Below are 27,890 nucleotides of genomic sequence, written 5' to 3' on the forward strand. Positions count from 1 at the left end.
TAATACTTGATTACCCATATGTCCACATTTCATAAATTACATTCATAAACTTTGAAAGTTATGACAGCAATTTAATAATTACCTCCAACATGGCCAAAGTTCATTGACCCTATATGACCTTTGACCTTAGTCATGTGACCTGAAACTCGCACAGGATGTTCAGTGATACTTGATTACATTTATGATGACATTTCAAAAACTTAACCTTAAGTTAAGATTTTGATGTTGATTCCCCCAACATGGTCTAAGTTCATTGACCCTAAATGACCTTTGACCTTGGTCATGTGACCTGAAACTCAGGCAGGATATTTAGTAATACCTGATTAACCTTATATTCAGTTTCATGAACTAGGTCCATATACTTAAGTTATGCTGTCATTTCAAAAACTTAACCTTCAGTTAAGATTTGATGTTGACGCCGCCGCCGCCGTCGCCAAAGCGGCGCCTATTTAATAGTCTCACTCTGTTATGCAGGTGAGACAAAAATGAAGGAACCTCTTCATTTCATCAATTTTGCATAATTTATAGAATAGACCGTCTTAACAAGTGTAAGTGAATTTTCTAGTTGAAACAAAATCCAGACCATTTTTGGCAAGAATAATCACGATTTAAATGCGATGTTTCGCTTCAATTTCTAGAAATACTCCTCGCCCTTTATTTGTTGCGTTTATATACCCTTAACGCCTTTTCCCCTCCCCCTTCTTTGTTATTTCCCAGTTTCCTTCTGTCTTGTCATTCTTTCTACTTCTTCTCTCCGGGGGGAGGGGGGCGTTATGAAAGGACCTGTCAGACGTTTTATCCGACTCTCAGCCAATCAAAAATCAAGGAAAGTTGTCAGATCTGACAACTTGTCAGACAAAAATGTAGATGAAACGCTCCCGGATATCCCCGTGTCCTTCCTTCCACTCCGGCACCCACTACTTTCCCTTTCTGCAATGAGATTTTTTCTTTCTTTCTAGATCGCCCCCTCCCCTTATTGATTTCTCGCTTCCTTTCCCTTTCTTTTCATTCTCCTCCTCTCCCCCTCGTCCCCTACGTCGACTCGGGTAATAAGGACCAATCCCCCTTCCTCTCTCTCTCTCTCTCTTTTTCCTTATCATCCTTCTCCACTTGTTCCCTTACTTTTACTTTCAGCAAATTTCTCTTGCGTCCATTTCACTTTAATAATAATTTCTTGAAACAATGAAAACAACTTTTTAAACTTCCATGTAAAACATATTTCTACATCATCTTTTAATCTAAAAACATATATTGCATCTGCACAAAGAATTAATCACAAATGTAATATCTAATTGAAACATTCAAGGCACATCTTGAAGAACAGATAGGAAACACTTTTAAATTTCTAAACAACAATATCTAGCACGAATGGCAATGTAAGTTTCAAGAAATCTCCTCAATGATGATCTTAATTTTTTTTGTGTAGTTAGGTTCTTTTATTATGTGTATTAACTTACATTTGGGGACTGACCAGATGCAATCCTATCCAGGGAACACTTCAACTCCTGAGTGGATTTTATCTTCAGCATCAGCATGCAGCTGGATTACACGAAAATACATTAGTTCAGTTTTTAATAGCTTAATTTCAAAACTCCAGCGTTTCATAAAGCGAAGGATTTTTCAATATTTTTCAATACAGGTAGGTCAGTTTTTATTTAACCACTCAATCAGACCTGGAAAGTGCTGTTTTCTTAAACACAATAACAATGAATTTGCTAAAGCTTGACATTATGCAAAGCAGAATATGGTAAATGTAACACATGCAATGAGCATGCACATATACAACTGTTAACAATCAAAGATAGATGTTATACATAGAATACATTGAATTGCTTCAACTTCTAAACTCCACAATATAGTCTCAAAAATGTACTTTCAAGCATTCAACATAATAGTTTCCACTAGTTATCATGTTGGCTATTGAACTCTGTAATTCCTGGCAGCTTTGTACATCGGGACCATCCAGTTCATGAAGACAATTTATCATTTAAAGAAAAGTTATGGATATTTATGCAGCAAGCAGATGCAGATTCTTGGGAGAAAGTCTGCAACAATAAACAAATAAATTCAATAGAGGCTAGATTACTTGCTTTGTCATCTTATGAATAAAAATGATGTAAAGATGGTCCCATTTCCCACAAAATATGAGTATTTGATGCATGAAGAAAAGAAAGGAAGGGAGAGAAAGGGGAGAGAAAGGTGAGAGGAAAGGGAGGAAAAGAGAGAACGGAGGGTTAAAAAGACACGGGGGGGGGGGGGTGGTGAGGGGATAGAAAGAAGATCGATAAGAATGCCAGGGAGGAAGGAGGATGAGAGTGGTGAAGATGGAGGAATGAAGGAAGAGATTTGATGGGAGAGTGCATGGGAGAGACGGAAGGGGAAAGAGGAAGAGGGAAGGAAAGAGAGTGGATAAGAGAGAAAGAAAAGGTGAGAGATGTAAAGGAAAAGTGGGAGAGGTGGGGGAAGGGAGGAGGGGTGAAAGAGTGAGGATGTTAGAACGAGGGGGTGAAGAAGAAAATGAAGAGCAGGGATGAAGAAAGGAAAGAGGTAAGATGGGGGAAGGAGGAAATACAGTGAGATCAAAGTAGGAGAGTACATGGGATTGGTTGGGAGATGATGGCTAAAGACAGGAAAATTAAAGAATCACTGACAGAATCAGTGTGAGATACCTGTATATGTTTGAAATACAGAGGGAGCTATACAGACACAAGGAGCAGATCAATTAAGGCCCGAATTCACAAAGGTGGTTTCATTTAAAACCATGGTTTTGGAAAACCATGGTTTTCAGAAACCATGTTTTTTTTAAAACCATGGTTTCTAAAACTTGCGATTTCTATACCATGGTTTCTAAAACCCACGGTTTAAACCATGGTTTTTTAAAAAACCACATTTGTGAATCCGGGCCTAAGAGTTTGGCCAACCTGATTTCAATGGGTAACCAACATGGCCGGCGCAATCGGGCTTGCCTTACAAAGCACTTTGCGCCATGTACGTAACCCATTGAATCCAGGTTGGCCCAATTCCTCTCTTTCTTAATGGCTCTGACAAGGAGCAGTGCTGTATATGACACTCATAAGGAGATAGGGAGAGAGTGCAATTCTATTTTGGAAGACAATCTAATGACTTTCCACTGCTCGCTTTGGAAAAGTGTATGCCATGTCTTTAATAAGGAGTCCTGCACAGCGCTTTTCACAGTGGTATCCTTCCATTCCCCAGCTGTTGTTTGCTGAAGTAAAACACTGAGCAGTCTCCTCAGTCAAAGCTTTTTTGTTAAGGTACCATAGAGGAGAAACAGACAGACTAACATTACCTACACACAACCAAAATAAATAATATTAGAATAAATTAATTCATAGATAGATACAACATTTACAAAGCCATTAATTTCTCAATGATGTAGACATAATGGCTGATAAAAATTACAGCATTACAGCAATATAATATATATATATATTGTCCAAAAATATATCAACGTTATATAAAATGAACCGAATGCTCTGTTGTGGTAACATTGCAAATCGATATGCATTCAAGTAAAAAAAAGAAAACAGTCTTGTATTCAAATGAATGCTTAAATGTGCCTTCGTCCTCTACCTGCATAAAGGGTACCTACTGAGAAAAAAAGGCTTATAGATTTCTCAAAATCTCTTCATTTTAATTATATATAATTATATAGTTTGGTTTCTGTTTTTATTGTTAAATTAAGTCTATGAAACCATGGACAACAAAGGACTTCTTTTCATATTGCAATCTTTTGAACCAGACAGAGACAGAAAGAAAAAAGACAGAGTCAGAGAGAAAAAAAAAAGACAGAGAGCAAGAGAATTAAGGACAGCGAGAGTTTCAAAGAAAGGCAGAGAGAGAGAGAGAGAGGAAGAAAGAGAATATGAATTGCATAGCATTTTTTCTAGCTTATATAATGCTGTACACACAAGTATCAAACGCACCACAGTGAATACACAATATGCTGAATGCATAGCTATTAGCACGGGAATATTAAAATCAATATTTCACATAAAGTTGATCTAACATGTACGGCGAAACCTAAGTATATTTACCCATTTTACGGCCATAAGCACGGGAACTCAAAATAAATAACTTAAATAATTGATACATAAGGGTTACAAGAATACATTTGTTAAAGTTAAATTGTAAATAATATCGTAATTTCCAAATTTCAAAGATAATCTCCATTTTTCACCAAAGTGAAACAAATCCAAAACATTTCTCAAATACACAAATTGTTAGCACTATTGCAATTTCAATATGACAGTAATATATAATTAATAATAAAACAAATCATTATGTATTGATTAGTCATGGTCAAAGTAACGCAACATAACTCGATGAACTTAAAGCATGAATATATTTTCAACCAGCAGTTACGATAATTGTCTGTAAATTCACCTCAATTCTATTATATTCTTAGTAAAATGTGAAATGCAATACCCCAACCTCTTCCTCCATCCCTTCTCCTTCCCTCCTTTCTTGACACACCTAAATAATCAAATAAATTGCATGTGTTTTAACTAATTTTTACTTTATTCACAATTCATTAAGATTCATTTTATGCAAAATCACATCGACATATGTCTTGATTTTTCAAAAACAAAATAGATAATCCAGAAATCACAAGAGAAGTTTAAGAAGTGCAAATAGGCGTGTATTGCCCATGTACAAACCTACAGTAATTACATAATTGGATCATATTAAGTAAAAAAAAACATAGGTTGGGGTTTAAACTTCCATTGTGAATTCAGACCAATTTTTTCCCCACAATTATAAAGTAGAATGCTTGAAATCAAACATACTCTCATATCATATGCAATAGCTTTATTTTATAATGCTATAATCATACAGAATAATCTAAATCAATTTAGCCAAAATATACAAATATGCTCTTGACAACTATAATCTGCAAACATTTTCAAAGAAATAGCATTTAATATTAGGAATGATCTGTGACAAAGTATAAGAATAAAATAATTTTGAAATTTTCACTCACGTACACTAACCCAGATAAACAGAAAATGATGATGTGATTAGAGGTACTAAGCTTCAAAAAACCTTCGCAAATGATTTCTTTTGAAGAACAAAAAAAAAAGAATCAGTTTACCATCAAGCTAAACATTTGTCCTGCCAATTTCATCACAATATTAAGGCATCTCAACATAAATGTGCATGCCATGTGTTTTGGCGAGAATTCCAGTGAGCGTCTTTTTGCTTTTAATGCTATCATTGTAGCACAGTACACAAAGAATGGATAATGCATTAAAAGACACTGAGTAGAGTTCCTTCCAAAAGATGTAGCACAAACTTTCAATAAGATGCCTTTTAAATATTGGTGACACAGCAGAAATCAAAACAATTTCATTTTTTAATTTAATTAGCAAAATTAACACATTTGAATTGAAGGTCAGTCTCATCTTCCAAACATTTAATTGCGCTTTTAAAAGTACTTGTTAATTATAAGTTGGAATTCAATTTCCAAAGGTAAAATTAGAAGACTGATGACGAACAGTTATAAAAAAATATACACTACCCTTTATGATAAATGTGGGTAACTCTTTTGATTACGTAGCAGCAAAGTTATCAAGATTATTGGAAGACCTGTAGCTGGAGGAAACACCTTTCAAGTATATAAATACTTTCTCTGTGGAAGATATTTTGCTCAACTGTATCAAATATCACGATTTAAGCAGCCATTCTAGGTTTATTTGTTAAATTCCAACATTCCATACAAGGTAGCATTCAAAGAATGTTGAACAATAATAGTTGAATAATATTTAAAAATTTTGTGTAAGAAAATTGACAGCATGCTACAAATTGTCTTTGTTCTTCAAGCTGAAAAATACCAAAAAAATCAAAACTTTTATAGCTCAATAAAACTTCAAATTATTCTTTCATAAAAATGACAGTACTCCCTATTTAGTAATGGACTTGAGAATTAAAAAAATCACCACTTAAACTGTGGTCTGTCTTGAATTATTATGTACATCGTCCATGCTTGAATGCGGCGGGATCTGACGATATATCCCGTTTGGAACAGTTCCGTTTTTCCTTATTCCTTCGGCGTGCCTGGCAGCGACCCTTGGTGACCCCACGGGAGGGGGCGGAGGTGGTCTGTAAGAGAAGAGCGCCCCCAGAAAGAAGAGGAGGGAGCCTACTTTAATGCATGCAGCTACGATGAGCATTGATTTGCTGAAGGTAGCGTTATTGTAGAGCCAGCATGTTCCTTGACCGTCGCATGAGTTCTCCCACAGCAGGCAGGCCTTGTCTATGATAGCTCCAAAGACTACAGGACCGGGAACAGTACCTGGGGTAGTACAAAAAATATATTATCATACAAATAATCAAATAGAAGAACTAGGAGTTATAGTAGAGTAGTGGTAATAATATCAGTAGAAAGAGCAGAAGTAGCAGCAGTAGTAGAAGTAGTAGAACTCCTGGGTTTACATTTTGAGCTCACCAGACAAATTTCCTTACATTACAGTTTATATTGGACCCTAAAGGGATTTGAGGGACTCTTGTTTATTTTTAAAGGGCTCTTTTAGGCTTTTCTGGGGTGAATTCACCCCCAAACCCTCTTGATTTTTTCTGTGGTAGTAGTAGTAGTAGTCGTAGTAGGTAGTAGATGAAGTAGTAGTAGTCCTAGTAGGTAGTAGAAGACGAAGTAGTAGTCGTCGTAGTAGTCGTCATCGCAGTAGTAGTGGTAGAGGTGGTAGTAGGTGGTGGTGGTGGTGGTGGTAGTAGTAGTAGTAGTAGTCTCGTAGTAGTCGTAGTAGTCGTCGTAGTAGTATTAGTAGTAGCAGTAGAAGTAGTAGTAGTAGTACAAGTAGTGCATGAAATAGCACTGTCTGTCCATAGTTCTGATCATCTAAACTCAGAGATACAGCTGCCTTCTCTAGTGCAATTTGAGTTCAAGAATGAGTCAATATTTTGGTTTTGAAAAGATTACTTCAACATTATCTCCTTCAGCTGGAGGTATCATATTTCATTATTATTCAAATCTGGTTCATGACTGATTAGTGCAGTATCATGTGACCCCAAAACAATATTATGGAATAAGTGCTCTTTAGTACCCGGCGTTTGTGTTAGTGCACTAGCTATCACATATATTTTTGTCCAAATAGTAAGCACACACATCATCTTCAAAATTATGCTGCAAAAACAGAGTACAAGTACAAGTGATTTTCAGGAATAAAAAAAAAGATCTTGTACATACTGAAATAAATGACTGATAACAAACTAGATCTGCACAACATACCTAAAGCTCGGTAGATTAATGACTGCAAACCAAGAGCGAATGACCTCTGTGAATGTGGAACACATCTGGAAAAAAATAAAAGAATTGTAAAATAAGATATAGGCTACTTCCCCATGATTGATTTTTTGATAGAATAATTTTGAAACGAACAAGGGATAAAAAACTTTATACTTAGGCAATGGCATTAACATACAGATAAAAAAATGCATTGGCATGGAAGAAGGTATCACATAATAACACAATTGATACATTTTTACCTAAATTATCAGCTTTCAAAGATGTTTCATTCAAGCCACAGTTGTGTTCAAGTGAGATTTTGTCTTTTGAAATACAAACAAAAATGCCAAAAGAGTGCATATTAAAAGGCAATTCTGCACTCGAAACCACTGTCATTATAATTGCTTTATAAAATGGGACCCAGGCATGGCAGGGGTGGGACACAGGGAGCACTAATCCATGTGAGTGGTGATTACCTTTTTTTTTTTGCTTCTCTATTTTTTTTCAACTTTATTTTTTATTAATCCAGAATCCATACCTGGACTTTCTGGATTTAAAATATGCTGATGCTGATTGCACAACTTTTTTTTTCTTTCTTTCCTTTCTATTCAAGAGAATAAAAAAGAACCTTTATTTCATAATGTAAACAAAAACGAATCAAATAATTTCACATAACTCTTTTACATGCATTAGCTGATTGCACAACTTTACAATCTACTCATCTTGCTACAGAAATGAGGACTGCCATACTTTAAAAAATTATCCGACAGCAAAATTATGCTCCATATTCCAGTCGATAGTAATATAAGGGTAAATATCATGCGTAACTCCGCGATTGCCTTTTACGAACCATCCCTGGAGTTTTACTTACCTCAATGTGGCTGTAGTGGAAGGTACTACGGCAAGGATTGTGAAGAATTCAATACAGAAGAGGAGTGCAAGAAAGACATTGGTCCAGCCGCAAGACGAGTCACACTTTCCCAACGTGGCCATCGGCAGGTCCGACGTGAAGTTATCGGGAATCGCGATGCAGCTGCAGTTGCCATACCCCTGATGATAGGAGAAAGAGAGTGAAGCGATTCAGAATAAGTTCTTCTTCTAGGGTACTACCCAATTATCAAGTTTAAGAGCCAACTTGGCAAGGAGTGTCTTAATGTTGGTGGCATGGACATGAGAGAGAAGATATGCATCATTAGTTTCTGTCTTGGCTTTTAAAGTTGTTTTTATGGTTTCTGTAATTTTGTGATGCTTTGCTATTGGTTGTGAATGTTAAGGAATTTCCATTGGGAATTCGATCATTTGCTTAAAAATCTATCTACAGTAAATGGGCTAAGTAAACCATTTGAACATGTGAAGTTACCTTACTTTCAGCTGAACTCAAGCTATATCCTGAAAGTATTTTACTGTAATTCATAAACCCTTTAAGATCAACGACAGTGGTTGGAAAGTGTCCCCCAGCCATCACAGCAATGAGAAATCAATAAAGGCTTGGAATAGTTACTCCGAGAGAGTATTATTATGAATTTGTGCGAAGAGCGGTTACTTCTCACCAAATCTTTTGAACTGTCCAGCGCGACAAGCTGAAGAGTTGATGTTATCTACTACCTACATGAGTGTTAACAGTAACATAAAGGTTAGTGATTGATCATAGACTGATTTTTAATGATTTATTGCACATGATTATCAATGCAATCCATCATAAAACATTTCTATGATTGATCGCAAATTGTGTTAAGGGGTCCTAGGTGATTTGACATTGTTTGTATAAGATTATCAATGCATGAAAATATTTCTTATGATCAATCATAGATTATGTAACCAGGTCCTAAGATTTACTTCTTACCTCTTCTTCCCAGCTATCCACACAGCCAGCATGACAGGCCGAGTAATAGATGATGTTATCTACCCCACATATTGGTTGAAACATACTGTCACAGAAACAATCTCCATTGCAAGTGTGTTCCAATTCAGTTCCTCTTGACGTCACATCAACATCTCTGAAAGAGAAAGCATTAACATTAATTCCAGTAGTGGTAATGATCCCAAAACTAAAGATTTTTTTTTAGTTGATTTTCATTATTCTGTACTATTTAGTTAGCTTAAACTACACTGAAAGTAAGATCTTTAAAATACTACATTGGCTTACTTTGTTTTGAAGGCATTGTCTAAAAAAGTATCACTCAATGCAAATATTTGAATTTAATCTTTATTAGCTCAATGTCGAACAAAATAATAAAACCTCCTTGTAACCGTGCATTATGTGATACTTTTCCGACTGGAATCTGTGGCATATTAAGTACAAAAGGATATAGCACCACATTTGCAAATATAGAGAAACATAATCAATAGATTCTGCAGTGCATGTAGTAACATCACAATGATAAATATTTATTTGATGTTTGATGGTTTTAATATCTAAACAAATATAAAATAAATATGAAAAAAGTCTCACATTTCCCCATATTCGACAGTAACACCAGCAATATTAGGGTTTGGGCAGCTGATGATGAATGCTCCAAGGAAGAAGAAAGAGATGGTCAGAACTAGAAGACACCACTTGATCATCCCTTGGAACTTAAGATTGAACTTCTTGACCACATATCCACCAATGATGGAGCCCCCTACGGCTGCTGGGATGACAGTAAAACCTTAGAGGAGACAGTAAAAAAAAACAGTAAAAAAGAGATTATATTGTTAATAGGTAAAATAAGTAGGAGTTAAGTCTGATTTTACGATTTCAATCATTTTCTCAAGACAGTTATCTCTAATATATGAAAGGGAAACATTTCTTTGATGGCATACTAATACTAAAATCCTCTGACATACTAAAGCCATTTCGTCAGTCAGAGTAAATTTAAACAGCGCCATCTCAAGACCTAACCTGCATTTTTATCCAGGATGCTAAATTAAAGGTCAAGTCCACCCCAGAAAAATGTTGATTTGAATAAATAGAGAAAAATCAAAGTAGCAAAATGCTGAAAATTTCATCAAAATCGGATGTAAAATAAGAAAGTTATGACATTTTAAAGTTTTGCTTATCTTTCACAAAACAGTGATATGTACAACTCAAATGACACAGTCAATGATGTCCATCACTATTTCTTTTGTTTTTTCTTGTTTGAATTATGCAATATTTCATTTTTTATAGATTTGACAATAAGGACCAACTTGACTGAATCATATAGTGTTAATCAATGCTGATTCCACATGTTCTGGGAGGAATTAATCGTTGTTTCACTCGACAATGAGGAGAAAAATAGAATATTCCCTATTTCATATAATAAAATACAAAAGAAATAGTGAGTAGATGACGTCATCAGTCTCCTCATTTGCATACCCATCAGGATGTGCATATAACTGCTTTGTGAAATTAAGCAAAACTTTAAAATGTCATAACTTTCTTATTTTACATCCGATTTTGAAGAAATTTTCAGTGTTATGCTTGGTGGATTTTTCTTTTTTTATTCAAATCAACTTTTTGTTGGGGTGGACTTGTCCTTTAACAATATATTTCTACCAGTAAATGTTTGATGAAAGATTTTTCTCAAGTCTGTCCTAATGTACATAAGGTTATTGCAGGGGATCCACTGCATTCTGAGGTTATTTTGTGAAAAATGAAAAATATAATAAATTAATCTGTTTGTGGCATTGATCTATGTTAAGATAAAACCCAGAAAGCAAAGGACTTTCAGTTTTCATTTTTTATACATTATATAACATGTTTGCAATGACTATTCGTAAGTTCTTGCAGTTTAAAGTTCATTTAAATTATCAAACACATCTTACATCTTTTATCTTTATTCTAAATTCAACCTTTTTTACATAGGATTTTAGCGCAATACTGCAAAGTCTTTTATATGCCTGTTTAGTGTTTAGACAATTTTTCTTTAAAATGGGGGTCAAGAAATGAATTTCTACAGTTAAAGTTGCTGTAATATATGTGATTGTTAGACAACTTTCCCCAGCCCTTCCTACTTCCAATGGTAACTCAGGTGGTTCCTTTTCACTTGACAAGGACTCAATCCTGTCAATAAAAATAGATTGAGTGCAAGGATCTCATGGTTTCTCAACCATGTAAGCATTCTGTGATTAATACAGGATTATGAACAGAATATAAAAAAGGTGAAAAGCTTTATAAGGCTTTGGGGGATTTTATCATATTTAAGGGAACCATGTGACACACAAACTGCATTTCTGATTGCATATAATTGGATCCAATTCACAATAAAATGTCATTCTTTTTTAAATGCCAGAGGCACTATCCAAAGTCTGTATATCTCAGACAAAACATTTATATTTCCAAACTGTTCATGTTCTTTTGACAGAAGTCATAATGATGCTGGCTGGCACTGCCTTGCAGACTTATAAGTCCTCCACGGGAAAAGAAGAAGGATCAATACAAACATTCCAATCCCGAAAATTGGGCTTCTCATAAATCTTGAATAATCACCCGTATTTCAATCTCTATTTAATTGGCAATTATGTCTTAATGTGGAAATTACCCTGCAAAAACGCAAAGCTATTTATCTGCCTCTTCAACCATTCGCAGGCGTAATTATGAATACTTAGAAACATACTGCACATGAGAGCTTTTTCTTTATGGAACTTTACAGCGCTCCATTAGTGGTCTTTAGTCGGTTATCAAAAGAAGAGGAATGGTATTCACATCATTCTAATGCACTTTACATGAGAAAAAAGTGCTGTTATCAGCGGAGATGAGGGAAGCCGGAACATCTCTCCCTCAAAGTACTAAAGCTTTGATGAGAAAATGGACTTGGAAATTGCGATTGCCTATTTTCTCTGAAATGAACTGCTGCTCATATTATCTCATCAAGATAGCTGGATATCAACTCATTGCTAAACTACATCATCTTAACGTTCTGCTGATCACACAAAAGCAGGGTATGCTTCTCCTGTTTCCTTTAATATAACTCAGGAATAAACAAAATAAAAGAAGTCTTCTATCATTCTGAGAATTGTTTCTTTTTGTTACTGTTTCTTGATTCCTTGGCAGTGCGCAGGCACATGGGGACAAAGTGGGCTATTCAACAATTCAAACAAGGTGAATGCAAAACAAAGTATATTGAAATGAAAAGAGTATGGAATATAAACTCTGTAAGCCTTAAAAAATGCTAAGCACAACATGTCAGGTTCATTGAAATTCAGAGGAATGGAATCAGAAGCATAAAGGATGCCCTCTAAACCTTGGACAAGTCTACCTATGATTCTGCCTGTTTCTCATCACTCACTTTAGCTACATCAAAGTCATATTTACAGCCTTTCACCATGATTTATGAGGCTTTCTTCTATTCCTAGGATCCTCCTAACTTTGATTTATCGTTTATATGATTGGTACCTGAATTTCCACAGAAATTGGTTTCAAGGAATACTTGTATTTTATTGCTTTCTACCTAGACTAGGTCACCAATGACCATGTTCTCAGTTGACAACAATAGGAAGGTCTTCATCAGCCTGAGTTTTCCTAAATCCTCAAGATACTAACCAAACTTTCCCTCTTCAAGAATAAGTTTTTATACATGTATGCAAGAAACTCCATCATTTTGAGAGCATAATGTGAACTTGGGTTATAAAATATGCACATATCGTGCTCAACATTTGAGAGTCTATTATGGTACTATGGATACCATCCCAAGATAAACCAAATCATGTTTTTAAGTTGAAAATTAGGTGGATAGTTTACCAAATGGCATGAAATCTCACCAAAAAAAAAAACTGAAGTTGGTGTAAAATTGTAATTTTGAGTAGAATCTACATTATAAATTGAAAGGGGATCCAATGTCAGACAGCAACGATTAAAAAATCAGACCGTTAATCAACCAAAATCATCACAGAATTGTCAATTGACAGTCAGTAATGTTAGAATACCTGTATCAATACTATCTGTACAATCCTACCCAATAATCTTTGTGTCTTAGTCTTACACTAAATAAAGAGAGTTTTGAACGGGATATATTTGCCAGCCGAGACCTGTAGAATAATTCATAAGTCAGGTTGATGGAGAAGTGCCTAATATTTCCGATGCAATCTAATATAACCAAAGGTGACATACAATTGCTACGGTCATCAGGGGAACGGACTTGAAAAACATTTTTCATTGAGTTATCATATTTGACAAATGACACAATCAAAAGCGTACAGCTGCTAAATTCAATTAGGAGTTCAACAGAACAAATTCATCACCTAAAAACAGCCCCTCCTTTTCTTTATTTAATTGTTACTATATTTCAAGCATTTGTTCTCTTATCTAATTCCAATTTCTACATTCATAATAACAAACACCCCCTGTTTAATCTGAATGACACAAGTGTAATTGTGATTAGATACTCTGTCAAACATTTCGACAAGAAAATATATTTTTGGATTTGAAAAAAAAAAAAAAAAACATGGATACAGGTGCATTGGCCTTACAAGGTTGAAAGTGATTTAAAATAAAAAGGCAATTATGCCAGAGAAATAGAACTCTAGTTAACTTGATGCCAACTTGATTAAAATGAAATATTGCGTTGTTTATATCAATTTAATAGTCTAGGAGTGGGGTGGGAAGATAAGAATAGGGGAAACGAAACATGGGGTCATGTAAGCAGACAAAAGAAGGGGGGAGAATGATGGAATTTGGGGATAATAGAAGGCTGAACAATCACACTTCATGAAACAAAATGGACAATGAAGAGAGAGAGAATTTCCACGAGTGAGGGATGAGAAGTTTTTGTTTTTTGGGATTCAATATTTTTTTTTAGTTCAGCTATAAAATATTGAAAAGAAAATTACAAGAGAATGCTAAGACAACTGTTACTGGATAATTGGGTGATTTGTCATCAAAAGAGTAGGCAGACTATAAAAACTAGAACTATCACTAAAATGCAGATGCTTCAGATCCCTCCTAGGGGAGACTGAACCAGGCAAATGGAACTAGGAAGGTTCGAAGATGTTTAAACTTGAACTGTTTACCTGAGAAGCTCTCATAAATAAGTCTAATGGGAATGCAACTACAGAGCCGAAGGTGCTTGAGTGTTTGATAAATCTTTCTCTGACTCTGAAGGTTACGTGATTTAATAGGACCGTGTGTAAAGCTGACAAGGGCATGTGTAGGTGAAACTTTACAAGAAACACCAGCTGAGCCATGACTGGCTGAAGAGACAGAAAACAGAATTGATCTCTTTCTTTCACACAGGTTGAACTTGATGTAATATGGACACCTAATACTGCAAGCAGTCATGAAGCTCATATTACCATACTTACTTTAACAATTGAAACATCATCAAACTTGTTGTTATTGCTTCAGCAAAGGTTCGCTTCTCAACAACAGACTAGATCTGTCTATTTACATTGGAAATTAGAAACACCAAGGTAATTACATAAATAATGTTACCTAACCAATAGACAGGGCCCATGGGTTCGGCTGAGACAACGATCTTGACTTATTAATTAAAATGAAAGAATATTTGGAAGAGTAATCAAGGAAAAGATGAAATCTTCCCCTGTCTCCAGGCCTCAATGCATCACAAACCCATCATTACTAGAATTTCCAAATATAGATTCCACTACACCTGTGTCCCTGAGTTTGGAATTATTCCAAATATCTTTCATATTTTCAGTTTTAACTTGATGGTGCTTGGTGGTGGGAGACTGTAATTTGTGAAAATTGCTATTACTCAACGAGAATAAACGGCACCACAACTGCCATCAGAAATTTTCTCTTTGCTTCCCCATCTGTTATCAGCTATCACAAACGATTCATTCTACCAAAAATAGACAAACAGAACAAAAGAGGTCGCTAACACCAGCCGTGATGTCATTTTAATGGGTGGTGAATTGTTAAAAAAGATCGGTTGGTCCAATTCCCTGAACAACTGCTCCCCATGCAATATCGTATGAACCGTAAATTATGATCGGGGTATGGGATAGGCCAGACGTGAATCCATTAGTTACAGGCACAGATCATTGATGGAGAGGTATTTTGCTATTAATGATGCAGAATAATCATCATCTTAAACAACTCCACAGATTAATCAGGAACAAACTTGAGTAGCTTCACGTTCTAATTCAAAGTGTCACCAGGGAAATACACAAAACAACGGGGCATGATGGCATTCTACAACAGCTGTTGGATTTTACTAAACAACTGTAGAAGCTGATAATCTAGGACTGCTATGAGTAACGTAGGAGAATGGTTGTCATCGGGACAACTGATTCATTGTAAAGTCTTTCCAGAAAATGTATGTAATCTTCCCAACAAATCCAACGCATGTAAAGTTATAAGAGACTTGGCCGATAATGGTGAATCGTCATTACGCTGTTGCTTTAAATGGAAGCTTTGACTTGTCAGAATTAATAACCACGAGTTAAAAATCAGGTCAGCAATTGTTTTAGAAAGTTACAACAAGTTATAATTCCCTCTTCCTGAATATTAATCATCTCTACCAGAAAGATCTACCCTCAAACGTATGAATGCATTTCATTGATACTTTTTTATCGTTATCATTATTATCATTGCTATTATTTATTTTATTTATTCAGTTGTCTTTTTAATCATCTACTCCATGAATCTAATAGTCATTATTATAAATGTTACTATAATCATTTCTATTATTCATCTATATTTATTTAGTTATCTAGTGGTCAATTTTCATCTTGTATGGCAAATTCTAATGTATTTCCAATAAAAAAAATGATTTTCAAAAACAGAAAAAGAAATCTTCTTGTTGTCCAGAAGATCATTTTGTCTCCTTCATGGTGACAGAAAGTTGCTAGTTTGATTGTCCAGTTTTCCAGAGCAGTGTTCCCAGGAAGAATTTTTAGGGGCTAGTGGGGTATTTCACAATTTAATGGTAACTTAGAGTAATTCTTTAAACGCAAACATGATATTCAATGCATAACCTCATTGGTTAATATGTGGTAGAGCGCATTCCGTTAGCATGATCGGCTCAATGTGATGATTGAGAACACAACACAGGCAACTAAATGTGACTTTAAGTCATATTTAACACTAATTGAAACAGCCCAAGGTCCCTTCATAGTATTTTGACCAACACTATATCCCCCAAAAGATCTGAGAACTCACCGACTAACAGAGCTGCCCAGCTGGATGACAGACTAAACTGTGATTCTAGGAACTTGGGTGCAAAGACTGCGAACCCTGCCAGTAGGAACCATTCGGTGGCAGCGGCACCACAGATGCACATGAAAGGAACATTCTTTACCAGGACAAGGGTAGCCTTGGGAAAGTCCCTGAGGCTGTTGCCAAAGCCCTCTCTGGTAGAGAATTCAGCTCCCTTGTGGGCCTCGTTGACCCGCTCTTTTGCCAGATGATGTTGACCTGCAGGAAAATCGGTAATGTGTATGTCTAAGTCAGGTATTTAAAAGAACTTACTGTTACTAAATGTTCAAGGTCGAGGAGCCAGCAGAATTGATTTTGCCATATTTACATAAAACCAGGATATTTCAAGCCCAGTAAGTTTTGGGTTGATAGAGGACCTTTCAAATGAATTTCTTTTTAAAGACACAATTCCTACTCACCAGGATTTAACCCAAGGAATGTCTGACTGGGAATGAAAGGAGAAACTTAGGCTTCACCTTCTTACTACTCCTCACCACTCTGATTACGAATCTTAAGATGGACACTGTTCAATTCATATAGCAAATATATCATTATATATATTTTTGCAATTTTTAAGACTTAATTGATTTGTATAGTCAAATAAGATGTTTTTACATTGAACAAAGATATACACAAACATTCAACTCCATTTTACAGACATTATCTAACAAGGGCCTCAAGGGCAAGTTCACTTGATTCAACTTCAATATTTGTTATGAAATATCAATGAACTGTGTGTATTATTTTGAATATGTATTTGCACTGTTACTTCGATTATATCATTTTTTTTAAACGGAAATAAATAAATCTAATCTATTACCCCCCCCCCAAAAAAAAAACTTATTATTCAGCTGATCTCAATTCCTTTGTTTCAATTACACAATTGGAGACCAATCACAGTTTGAGTTCAATTTGAATTGACCACAATGTAAAATCGCCCCTGGGATCTTATGAAGATGTGAAGTCATTATCACTGACCTTTGACCTCATATTTCACTGACTAACTGACCATTGGAGAAAGTACTCGGGAGTGTTTCATAAAGCAAAAAGTTGGTAATTTTCCCTGCCTATTGTTGTAAGCTACTGAAATCCTTGTATCTGATTGGCCGAGAGCAAATTAGTCAGTGAAAATCACTGGTAAAACTTTTCATAAAATACTGATCAATGTCTGCAGTTCCCTATGGCTTAATTCATATAGGGATTAGACACCTTCTACCATAGAATCGATTCTGCATGATGTGTTAATTGAATTTTACCATTTCCCTGTCACCACACTTAACACAAGAATATTTAAATGATGGTCTTAAATCACACTCAATGCCAAGTGATATTGCTATATCCACCAAGTGTGTCAAATTCTAAACAAATGATGTCAACTTTATGGTAAATTTATCATAATCAAAGACCCCCAATCTTAACCACCTATGTCGTTATGTGTATTTCAGGGAAGCATTTCACGAAACAAGTAGTGATATTCACATTGGCTATTGTTATAAGCTACTGAAATCCTTGCATCTGATTGGCTCAGAACACTGACAAGATGCTTCTTGAAACAAGGGTCTTTAGAGATCTGTCCTTATTCACTCACCTGGAAGAGACTTTGGGAATGCAAGAAATGGAATGATGATACTAAGAGCCAGGAAAGCAGTAAGAATAAAACCCATCCACCAGGCTCCGACAAAGAGGGGGCTTTCTGGATCCAGACCAAGGCTGTGTATAGGAAACAAAACAGAATGAGATGTTAGACAAATCTAGGTTTGATCATTCGTTCAGGCTTACAAGTTTCAGTCAGAGCACTTGAGTGTGAAAAAAGGCTTCTAATTGTTTTTGTTATTTATGTTTTCGAATTATGACTGTTTAAAGCACGTTCTGCTGGGTTGTTCATATTAAATTAATGAACTGATTCGTCTATTCTTTTAGAAACTGATTAATTGATTGATCGATTCATTCATTTATTCATGTATTTAATCCACTTTCTAATTTATGCACTTATTCATCCTAATCATTCAATTGAAATATTTGCTAATTCTTACGTTGCTTATGTTTTCTTGATTTAACAAGAAAAAAATATATATATTTTCTGAGATTTATAAAAATTATTCCTGAAATTTATAGAGGGACTTGTGAGGGTCACAGAACATTAGGGAGGAATAAAATCCCTACATCTTTACTCTCAGACTCCATCCTGATACAAAGAGGGAAATTGAATGTGATAAGTTCAAATCAATGACATCTTTGGTATTTGTAGGCAAAGAAAATGCTTAGCGGTTCAAAGATTGAAAGTAGATAAAAGGATGGAGACAGCTAGGTGAAGAAAATGGGAAATCAGTGGAACATGGGCTGACTAAACGTTAGAAATGATCTACAATTTTGTCACCGGGGATTTGGTATAGGCCTACACTTGGGTTTTTATCCATGCTACATATTATTCAACACACATATTCTAAACATATTCTACACAAAATGGCTTATTTATTAATTGAATCATTTACTCTTGAACAAAATCAGTGAACAATCTTCTCTCTTAATTGTATCATTAAGCATTTCACTCTGTAGTGATCTTGCTACATTTCAGACATCAGCCCTTGTAATATTTAATGTGATTTACTATAATAGCCACATTTGCAATATGAGAACTATTAATTTTTTTTATCACCAACAAGTTGACAACTTATTACCACAAATACCAGCATATTATATTGCATGTATTTAAAAATAACCCTAGAGCAGTAAAAAATGGGAAAATACACACAAAAAAAAGAAAGAAATTGAACACTTGATCAGTGAACTTTGCAAACATACTTTTGATTAAGATTCCAAATCAGGCCTGAAGCAATGGACATGGTCAAATGGAAACATCTGCTAAGAGGCTGACCCTACAAATTCACCAAGGAAGTCTGCGTAATAATCTTAACCATCTCTCTGTCATGCTCATTTAACTACTAACATTTTGAAAAACTTTGCTATACATTATTTTCCATTAATCTATCGGAATCTAGACTTTAAATTCCCGAGGCCAGGAACTCACGCATCCTTGTGATTCAAATTAGTTCACAATTCAACACGGAGAAGTGAAGTTGGGGATAAAACTAGACACTGGAGGCCACATATGGGACTAAGAGAGTGTATTTTGTCTGCTCCTTTGCATCTTACCTATCAACTACAAACCTCCAAACACCCCTTTCAGACCAAGAAAAGTTTTAAATGAAAGAATGGTATAGAATGACTACAATCATTGAAGATTCATAAACAATAAGTCTTCAGATGGAGTAATAATAAAAGCAACATCTCTAGTAATTGGCAGTCATCAAACAGTATCATCAAGTCTTTTATGAAAAAGACTCTACCGTGAACTTAATAAGCCTTGGGGAAAGGGGAATGGTAATATTCAGGATCTAATGGGTTAACAAGAGATGCTACATTTTGGTTCAATGGAGACCTCCTGAACATGGACTTGTCAATATCTGGCAACACATTCACCTCGCTCAGCAATGATACCATTTCAAAGGACATGGGTTCCAAACCCAACATGGCACCAATGTCCTTTGGCAAGCAAATCTATCATTTAGTGAAAATATGGGTGTGCATGTATCAAAGTGGTTTCTTAGGCACTCATATTATCATGTAAGGTTTCGTCCAATGTGACAGGACCCCTATAGATTTGGCTATCACTCTAATCACATGTGAAATCCACAGTTGTAGGTCCAGACTAGAACTTCCCCCAAGCAAAACTTGAGCTAAACTGCCCTGGAAATGAGTCAGGGTGCATTCAGAGTCGAGTGAAAAAACTGTGCAACAAGATTCAATGCTCTGGTGTTGATCTTCATGCAAGAGGTGCCATGGTCAAGTGGTTTGTACACTTGCCTTGAGATACAAAGGTCATGGGTTCAATACCAACATTGCGCTAATATCCTTACACAAGGCATAATTATCCACAATGCTTCTCTCCATCACAGCATTAAATTGGCACCCTAACACAAATGCTGCTTGTGATTTAGCAACGAGATGACCAATGCCGTTAGGTCCTATTCAAGGGACCTGGTAACAAGGATAAATACCTTACCAAAGGACAGTAACTTCTGAAGGTTTCCATGGTGAAGAAGAAAAGTGCAGTAGCACAACTGCTTGGTTTTGAACCCCCACATTACTGCATTACAATACAATTCATCTACCCACTGAACCAATGTGCTTCTTATTACCGTGGACCTACTACTCTAGTAGGTCCATGTTATTCCCAATATTGTTGGAAATAAAACAGTAGCTCTACATATGGAATGGTGCCTTGTCGGAATGATCCCCCGGGAATGGATGGTCTGTGATGTTTTTTGTAGATCAGCAATATTATTGTGAGATACAATAATCACAATGCAATCATTCAGATACAAATTGTAAAGTATTTCATCAAAGCAAGAACCTATTTGAAATATGTGCATAACAACAACAACCAATTTTCTTAGATATGAAGATGCAGACATAGTGGAAAGCTTTGAAATTCATAACTGACCCATCGCACATCTGTATCTTGTTGGAGGACTAATCAAGAGTCTGAGTTAACCGCAAAGAGGTGACAGACACAGCCCAGGAAGGAAGGGTGTTAAATAGAATTAAAGAAACAATGGATGAGACAATAGATGATGAATGGTTTGAAGAATCACGATAGTAGCTTTTTCACAAATGCAAAAATTTCATTATCCATTTCTGCCAGTTAGTGATTACATAATTCCATGTTTTGTTTATATGTTAATATTGAGAGGACATGATACAAAAAGTCCAAATCAAGATTATGTCTGTAGCAACAGGCCACATTGTACAGGTGCAAAGATACGTTGAGAGAAATATGCTTGTAACTGGTGTGTTGGCTCAGTTGGTAGAGCAAACGCCTCACAACCGGGAGGTCAGTGGTTCAAACCCCGGCCGTGTCAGACCAAAAGACATTAAAAGATGGGAGTTGCTGCTACCCTGTTTGGCGTTCAGCAATTAAAGGGATAGAGCCTCGTCGATCTGGCGCTGCACAGAGACAAATTTTCGGAGTATTTCATTTCATGTCTATTTCGAACAATAAAATATGGATTTTTTTTTAAATGACACACATCTTATGAACTATAAAAAAGACAGTGCTGGAAAGCTAAGAAAGGGGAAAAACAAATGCAAACGCAAGAAAAGTCACGTTTATTACAAAATAATATGCACAAGGTGAAATTTATGTCAACATAAATCACACTTTCTCTCTCAATCTCTCTATATCTCTCCGCCATATTCTACAGACCATAATTTCTCTCCTTCAGAGTTCACTGTAATTTTTTCCCGTACAAAGAACGTCATACATCTGGTGGGCCAAACTATAAAAAACAGATGCGTTGCAATTATAAATCCACTACCAATCTTTGCTGATGTCTTTGGCATTAGCCGATAATCACTGCAAATTTGGTGCAGATGGCCCATCTTTTGAGGGTTTCTCTCTCACCTTTCCAGGGGTCTGTTCACACATATGCTTTTAAAAATGTTAAGAATTTTGTTTCTTCAAAAGTTTAGGTTATAGTCATAACAAGTTTTCAACATAACAAATATATAGTAGGCTCTTGAATATTAAGCTATGTTTGATCTTCCATCAACTTGGCATTGACCTGGCATTGCTCTGATGCTGAGCACGTTCAACGAAACATATGTGAACAGCACTTATGAGAGGCTTTCAACGCGAGGTGTGAATGGACATAATGACAGAAGGGGGATTCACCAGAGCACTGGTTTCCTGAGAGACTGGTGACCCTCTTTCACTGTTGTGGATCAACAATGAGTACAACCGCTGATGTGTGGTGTCATATTGACAGCTGTCATTGGCAACCAGTCTTCATATCAGCTATAAGGCTTGCTCCAAGATGATGCTATTTCCTTTTTAATTTAGCAGTTTGTTTTGAAAGAAATCATTTCATAACCATATTATTTTGAAATACAAACCTAAAGTATTCAATATATATAAAGTAGTACCCATAACACAACAAATCACCCTAAGGGGGGGGGGGGTGGGAGTGAAGAAGGACTACTGGTGTTTGTTTGGAATGATTACAAAGGAAATTGGCAAGTTCAAGAATCTGTTATTGATTCAGAAGTACAAAATTTATGGTTGAATCATATTAAAAGGAAAATGATACTATCAATGGCAACCCAAAGAGAAATAAATGATACTGAAGAATCTAATGCCAATACATGTATTCAAGAAAGCTACACAGAGTTAAAAAAGATGCTCTTATTGTGTATAGTTCTCTGAAATTAATGTTTTTCCATTTCAGTCTTTCAATATCTAACTTAGATCAACCATTTAAATAAATACCACATTTCCCTAAAGTATTCACTCACTTAATCACCAACTTGAGTCTCTCGACCCCTTTTTACACAGGGTCATTAAGAGTTTGGTGTACTATTGACCATTCTTTAATACTTTTCCAGAGATTAGGGTGGGAAAGTGAGCAATAGATATATGTCATTTTGGTAAATTTGAAGGGACAGTGATGGGGTAAGGATATAATGAGAGGAGGGGAGGTTACAAATAAGATGGCCAGAGGGGAAACAGAGAAGAAGAGTGGAATATGTACGGAAATGGGGGGGGGGTGCAATAGAAGTAGAGAAGTTAGAAGTACTAGTAGCAGCTGCAGTAGTAGTTACAGTAGGACAGCAGAAGCATGTACAAATTGTATTTTCCAGTACTTTGGAGTACTCTGCTTTCACACTTGCAAAATGTCTCCTGATGGGTGTTTCATACAGCTGTTCGTAAGTTACAGTCTACGTTACCAATGACTGGTGATCCTTTTTTGGGGAGCAAACTCAAAACCATTTCAAAATTGGGGTATATCAGTTACCAAAAGAAAGGGTCAGCAGTCATGCTTTACGAAACAGCCCTGCATTATTTTCTGAACGGATCGGTGTTAATTAAAACAACACATAATGAGCTCATGTGTACTCATTATAATCATCTCAAGAAGATGTCGCTGTTCCTAATTGGACAGGTGGATACATTATATCTTCCTTCAAGATATAGGAAGTAATTGCCATTTAATGACCCGCTAAAGACATGAGCATGTTAAGTACACTGTGCTGCTACCACAAGTGATTTATCATTATTCAACAAACAGATATACTTAATGCAGACCTTGCTGCCTGTCCGACAAAAAAAATAGGAATGAATGAGGAAAAATAGCATTCCACATACTAGTTTGTATATAAATTACTAAAAAATTAGGAAGAAACTACCGACACAAAGTTAAAAATGGTCAACATACAGATCATTTCCTCAAAAGTCAAAACAGTTTGAGGTCTACAATGAGAGCTTTGAGACCCCTTTTTTCTTCTTTTGCATGCAGTGGAAAACTCCTTGCACTTGCATCATAGAACCATGTGTGCGCATATCCCATCGCACCAATTGCCATTTTTTTAATGGTTGGTCTATTTTTTTTTTTGGGGGGGGGGGGGGCAAAGTTGAATTAAAAAATCCGGTTTTGCACCAGTCAGTCTGGATATTAAGGGGAAAGCAAAAACATTTTCTGATGCCTAAGTCGAGACAGAAAAACATGTGGAGACAAACAAAGAAATGGAAGACAAAATTATTTTTCACGAAATACATTCCAATGTGCATCCCAAAGACAAAGAAAAAAAAAAAAAGAAGTGAGCCGAATTTTATCAAAAGAAGATGTTCTTGAGATCATCATCAAACAAATATAGGAAATTATCTCATATCATGTTTTACTCTTGCCATTTTAGAATTACCCAATGGGGTCTTATAATTTCATTTCCATTCAAATCAGGGAATGTTTTCCATAGGGTAATCATGACCCATTTCTGAGATAATTAATACCAGAGGCAACTATTCTGTCTCTAAAGCATTTTGGGGGGTAAGGAAGTTCATTTTAGGTGCGCTTTTTGGGCTGATAAGATGATATGAATATTCACTTGAAAATGTTGCTATGATTTAAAAAGAATATTCACTCATGGAATAAAAACAAATACAGAGTAAGATTGCTTGCCTAGGGAATAGAAACCAGTTTTCTGTACGTTGGCATGATACATTTCACAAACATAAGAATCATGATCCAACCACATCCATAATATACTATGACATAACAGGATGGCATGGATGAAATATAATAAAGCTTCCTCAAAGAAGGTATGTATTACAAATTGCACCAAGGAAGACACTTAACATTGTTCTTTAACCCAGTATCTCAAAAATAAAATTACAAGGAAAAGGATCATAAAAAGATAATTGTTCCCTCATGTGAGCTTGTTTGACCACATTGTCTACTTCAATGTTCTATTTCTTATTTTTGTAAATGTCAAAGAAAATATTTCTGAGAAACAAGAAAATGCCATTTTGAAATTGAGGATGCTACATTTACCCTAAAGATGCAAGTAATTTGGAAATTGCCGACCCAACTATATTCATGATTTTGAGTTATTGAATGACTTTAAACTTTTAAAATGTGATTTACCAAATCTTGATAAGACTTTCAGCACAGAATTAAAACACGAGTGCACAGTCTAAATTGCACAAACTCAAAACAAATCCATGTATCAGCTGCAGTTTGTGACTAGTAAGCACTGGACTCAGATAAAAACCTAAAAGATTTAAATTCAAATCTTGAAGATATGAATATAAATCATATAAGGTTAAAAAAAATCTTAAGGAGTCAAATTAAATCGAGATTTTCAATGGTCACAACCACAGCTGATCTGGATTTATTCAAAATTCCTGTAGAGTGTAACGAGCTGGACTATTGCCCTTTCAAGATATCTTCATTAGACAGTATGGAGAGGGCATGACTGAGTGACCGGATTGACCTTTGCAGTAATTAGCAGAAGTCTGACGGACCCTTAATGATGCCGGTAATTACCACCAGGAAATACAAATGTCAATCTCAAATGTCACAGCCTTCTGAAGGTAAGCTGATAAGAATATGATAGAAAGGTGTGACTTGTAGTTGCTGTGAATGAAATGAAAATTTTTGGTGATGTACACAGAATTTACACTCCAGCATGTCCAGGGGAAGTCCAATCAGATGCCAAGTTCGTTTTAATACAGCAAGAAAAAAATGAGAAAATATAAATGGAGGTTTGACAATAATTTGTCAAAGAAGGAAGAAATTTTCCATTATCACAAGTATTATTTTGTGAAATAGTTGTTAAAATAACTATTCTTTAAAGGTGCTCCAGTTTCCTATTTCAAGCCCGCCCATGGTGCATCATTCTGTTTGACCGAGGAATTATATAGACCTACATAATTATGCTGGCCAACTTGAGGTGGATACAATGCATGTCTGAATTAGAAAGCAGGTCACTGCAGTGACCTTTAGAGTTATGAAGGATATCTACCTCAGTTAATTTTATTTCTTTTATTTCTTATTGCATTTTTTTTCTACAATTGTGCAGTTCTGCAGAATCATCTTTCAATTTGGGGAATTTTTTTCTTTCACTTTTTTTTAATTTATGTAATGTAACATGCTTATTTTGTGACAAAAAGTTCCCTTTAGTGTAACCATGGTTTGGAATAAACATCTTTGAAAAACATGCTTCTTGGGTGAAAAAAAGAGCTGATTGAAAGCAGCATAATACAATTAAAGACACCTAACCTTGAACTGGGATAGTAAGTTCTCAGTTTTTATGAACATCTTATTGGTAAAACATGGAGGAGAGAGCTCTACATCTGGGATCCAGATTTATCAAGAACTCTTTTCCCCTTGTAACCTTGGAAGAGAGATTGGAAGAGATCTTGAACTGTCGGGTGGGTGGTGGAAATTCACAACATTCCCACAGCTTGTTCTTCGGTGTTTTATTTATTATTTTTGTTAGATACATTTGTACTTTCTAAAGGAAATAAGAATAAGGATATTCAGAGATGGTTAGAGATTGGGTATAGATTTTTATGGGATGACTAAGTTGGATGATATGAGCAACATTATAGTGAAGAGGAAAAGTAACATCTTCACATATTTTCTAAATTCAAACATTTTCTTCAGGAATAAATGAAATAGTGCCCAATTTACTGTCATCATGTTAAGATAGACCAGAGAATCTTGGCAACAACTCCCTGGATTGACAAACACCCCTGGTAATACATGTTGTTGATTTTTATGTCAGATGGAATTTCCATATTTCCTGCAATTGGCAGGGTTTATTTCATTTACATACACTTGCTAAAATAAAACAGGCAAATGATACAGGAAAGTGGTAACAATTTCCATATTTTTCAAATACAAAAACAAATATCAATCTAAAAATCACATTTTTCAGCAGTATTTACTAAGTTAATTCATAACAGCTACAGATTCCATTTCATCTTATTTCATTTAGTTGGAAGTAACAATTACAAATCAATTTCACCATGAGTTTAAGTGTCTTTTGTGAACATTAAGATGGCAATTGAAATAATTTTTGGAATTATTTTACTGGACAAGACAAAAGATCTTATGAATAAAATATCTAGACTTGGGCCTTTATTTCCTTCCTTTGTAAAGGTTAACACATAAATTATTCACTCTTATAAGTCTATGGACTGCTCACATTACTGGTAAGTGCCTACTCATCTTAAGAAGCTCTCACTCTTTTTTTAGGTCACATGCAAGTTTGAGCAAACCATCTATGAATCAAGCCAACAATACTAAAGCGTTTTCAGACAAATGCATCTTGCATTCTTCTAAAATCAGGTTATGTCATACAACAAGAATTTTTTTGTATTTGATGAAGAATAAAAGAATTATTTTTTAAATTTTATATCATTTTTATATTATATTAGTGTTTCATCTTTTTCACCATTTGCCTTTAATGGGTGAATTATTTGCCAATTACTTTTCATGTTGTATTGTATTGCAATACAAGTTTATTATATTTATTTCAATGTTTATACATTGTCCAATTCATTTGACTTTAACGATTATCTATTTACTCGTCTTTGTATTATTGTGTATGTACTACCAATGGAGAACAAAATCTTTGAGAGGTATGAATGCAGAGTATAGGTCTATACAATTATACGAGCTATATGTTGCATTCACGTGGTGTGTTGATGAGTTTCACAGAAACAACTAAGCATTAGTAAAGACAGTTGAGCGTAGCAGGAAAACGGTTGAGAGACCCGTGTGAAAGCTCTCTGAGTCCACAAACCAAAATTTCATCATTCTTTCTTTCCTTCCTTGTAGACACAAAAGGAGTGAGTGGACAGACACTGTAAGAATGAATCCTGAATATGACAAGAATTATCTCATTGAGATGATTGGATTGAAGGATACAGCTTTGTTAGATCCCTTCCCATCCAATGAGGTGATTTCACACCCACCCAATCATGAAAAAATACCTGGTATTTTCTGATTGAGAACTCCACCCATTTCACCAATTACCGGGTATTTTGCCAGTGTGGCAAGAAAGTACTCCCATAGAAGAAAGATAACAGCAAATTTGTAAGTACTTTTCAAAATTATGAGAACTTTCGCAGTGATCTCTCCAAATGAGCAAAATCACAGTGAT

The 27,890-nt window shown here is 35.4% G+C and overlaps 1 protein-coding gene across 1 annotated transcript in view; it reads right to left on the reverse strand.

Moving 5' to 3' along the window:
- Positions 1 to 1,209: 1,209 nt before the first annotated feature.
- Positions 1,210 to 27,890, reverse strand: part of LOC129259415 (solute carrier organic anion transporter family member 4A1-like) — a 34,897-nt gene continuing 8,216 nt past the window's right edge. The window contains exons 3-9 of the mRNA XM_054897711.2: positions 17,971 to 18,092; positions 16,347 to 16,601; positions 9,717 to 9,912; positions 9,108 to 9,261; positions 8,136 to 8,314; positions 7,268 to 7,332; positions 1,210 to 6,316 (exon numbers count right to left, since the gene is read on the reverse strand). Of these exons, the coding sequence (XP_054753686.2) occupies positions 5,964 to 6,316; positions 7,268 to 7,332; positions 8,136 to 8,314; positions 9,108 to 9,261; positions 9,717 to 9,912; positions 16,347 to 16,601; positions 17,971 to 18,092 (1,324 nt within the window). The 3' untranslated portion in view covers positions 1,210 to 5,963. The remainder of the gene's footprint in view (positions 6,317 to 7,267; positions 7,333 to 8,135; positions 8,315 to 9,107; positions 9,262 to 9,716; positions 9,913 to 16,346; positions 16,602 to 17,970; positions 18,093 to 27,890) is intronic.

Source organism: Lytechinus pictus, chromosome 1 (assembly GCF_037042905.1).
Source record: "Lytechinus pictus isolate F3 Inbred chromosome 1, Lp3.0, whole genome shotgun sequence".
NCBI lineage: Eukaryota > Metazoa > Echinodermata > Echinoidea > Temnopleuroida > Toxopneustidae > Lytechinus > Lytechinus pictus.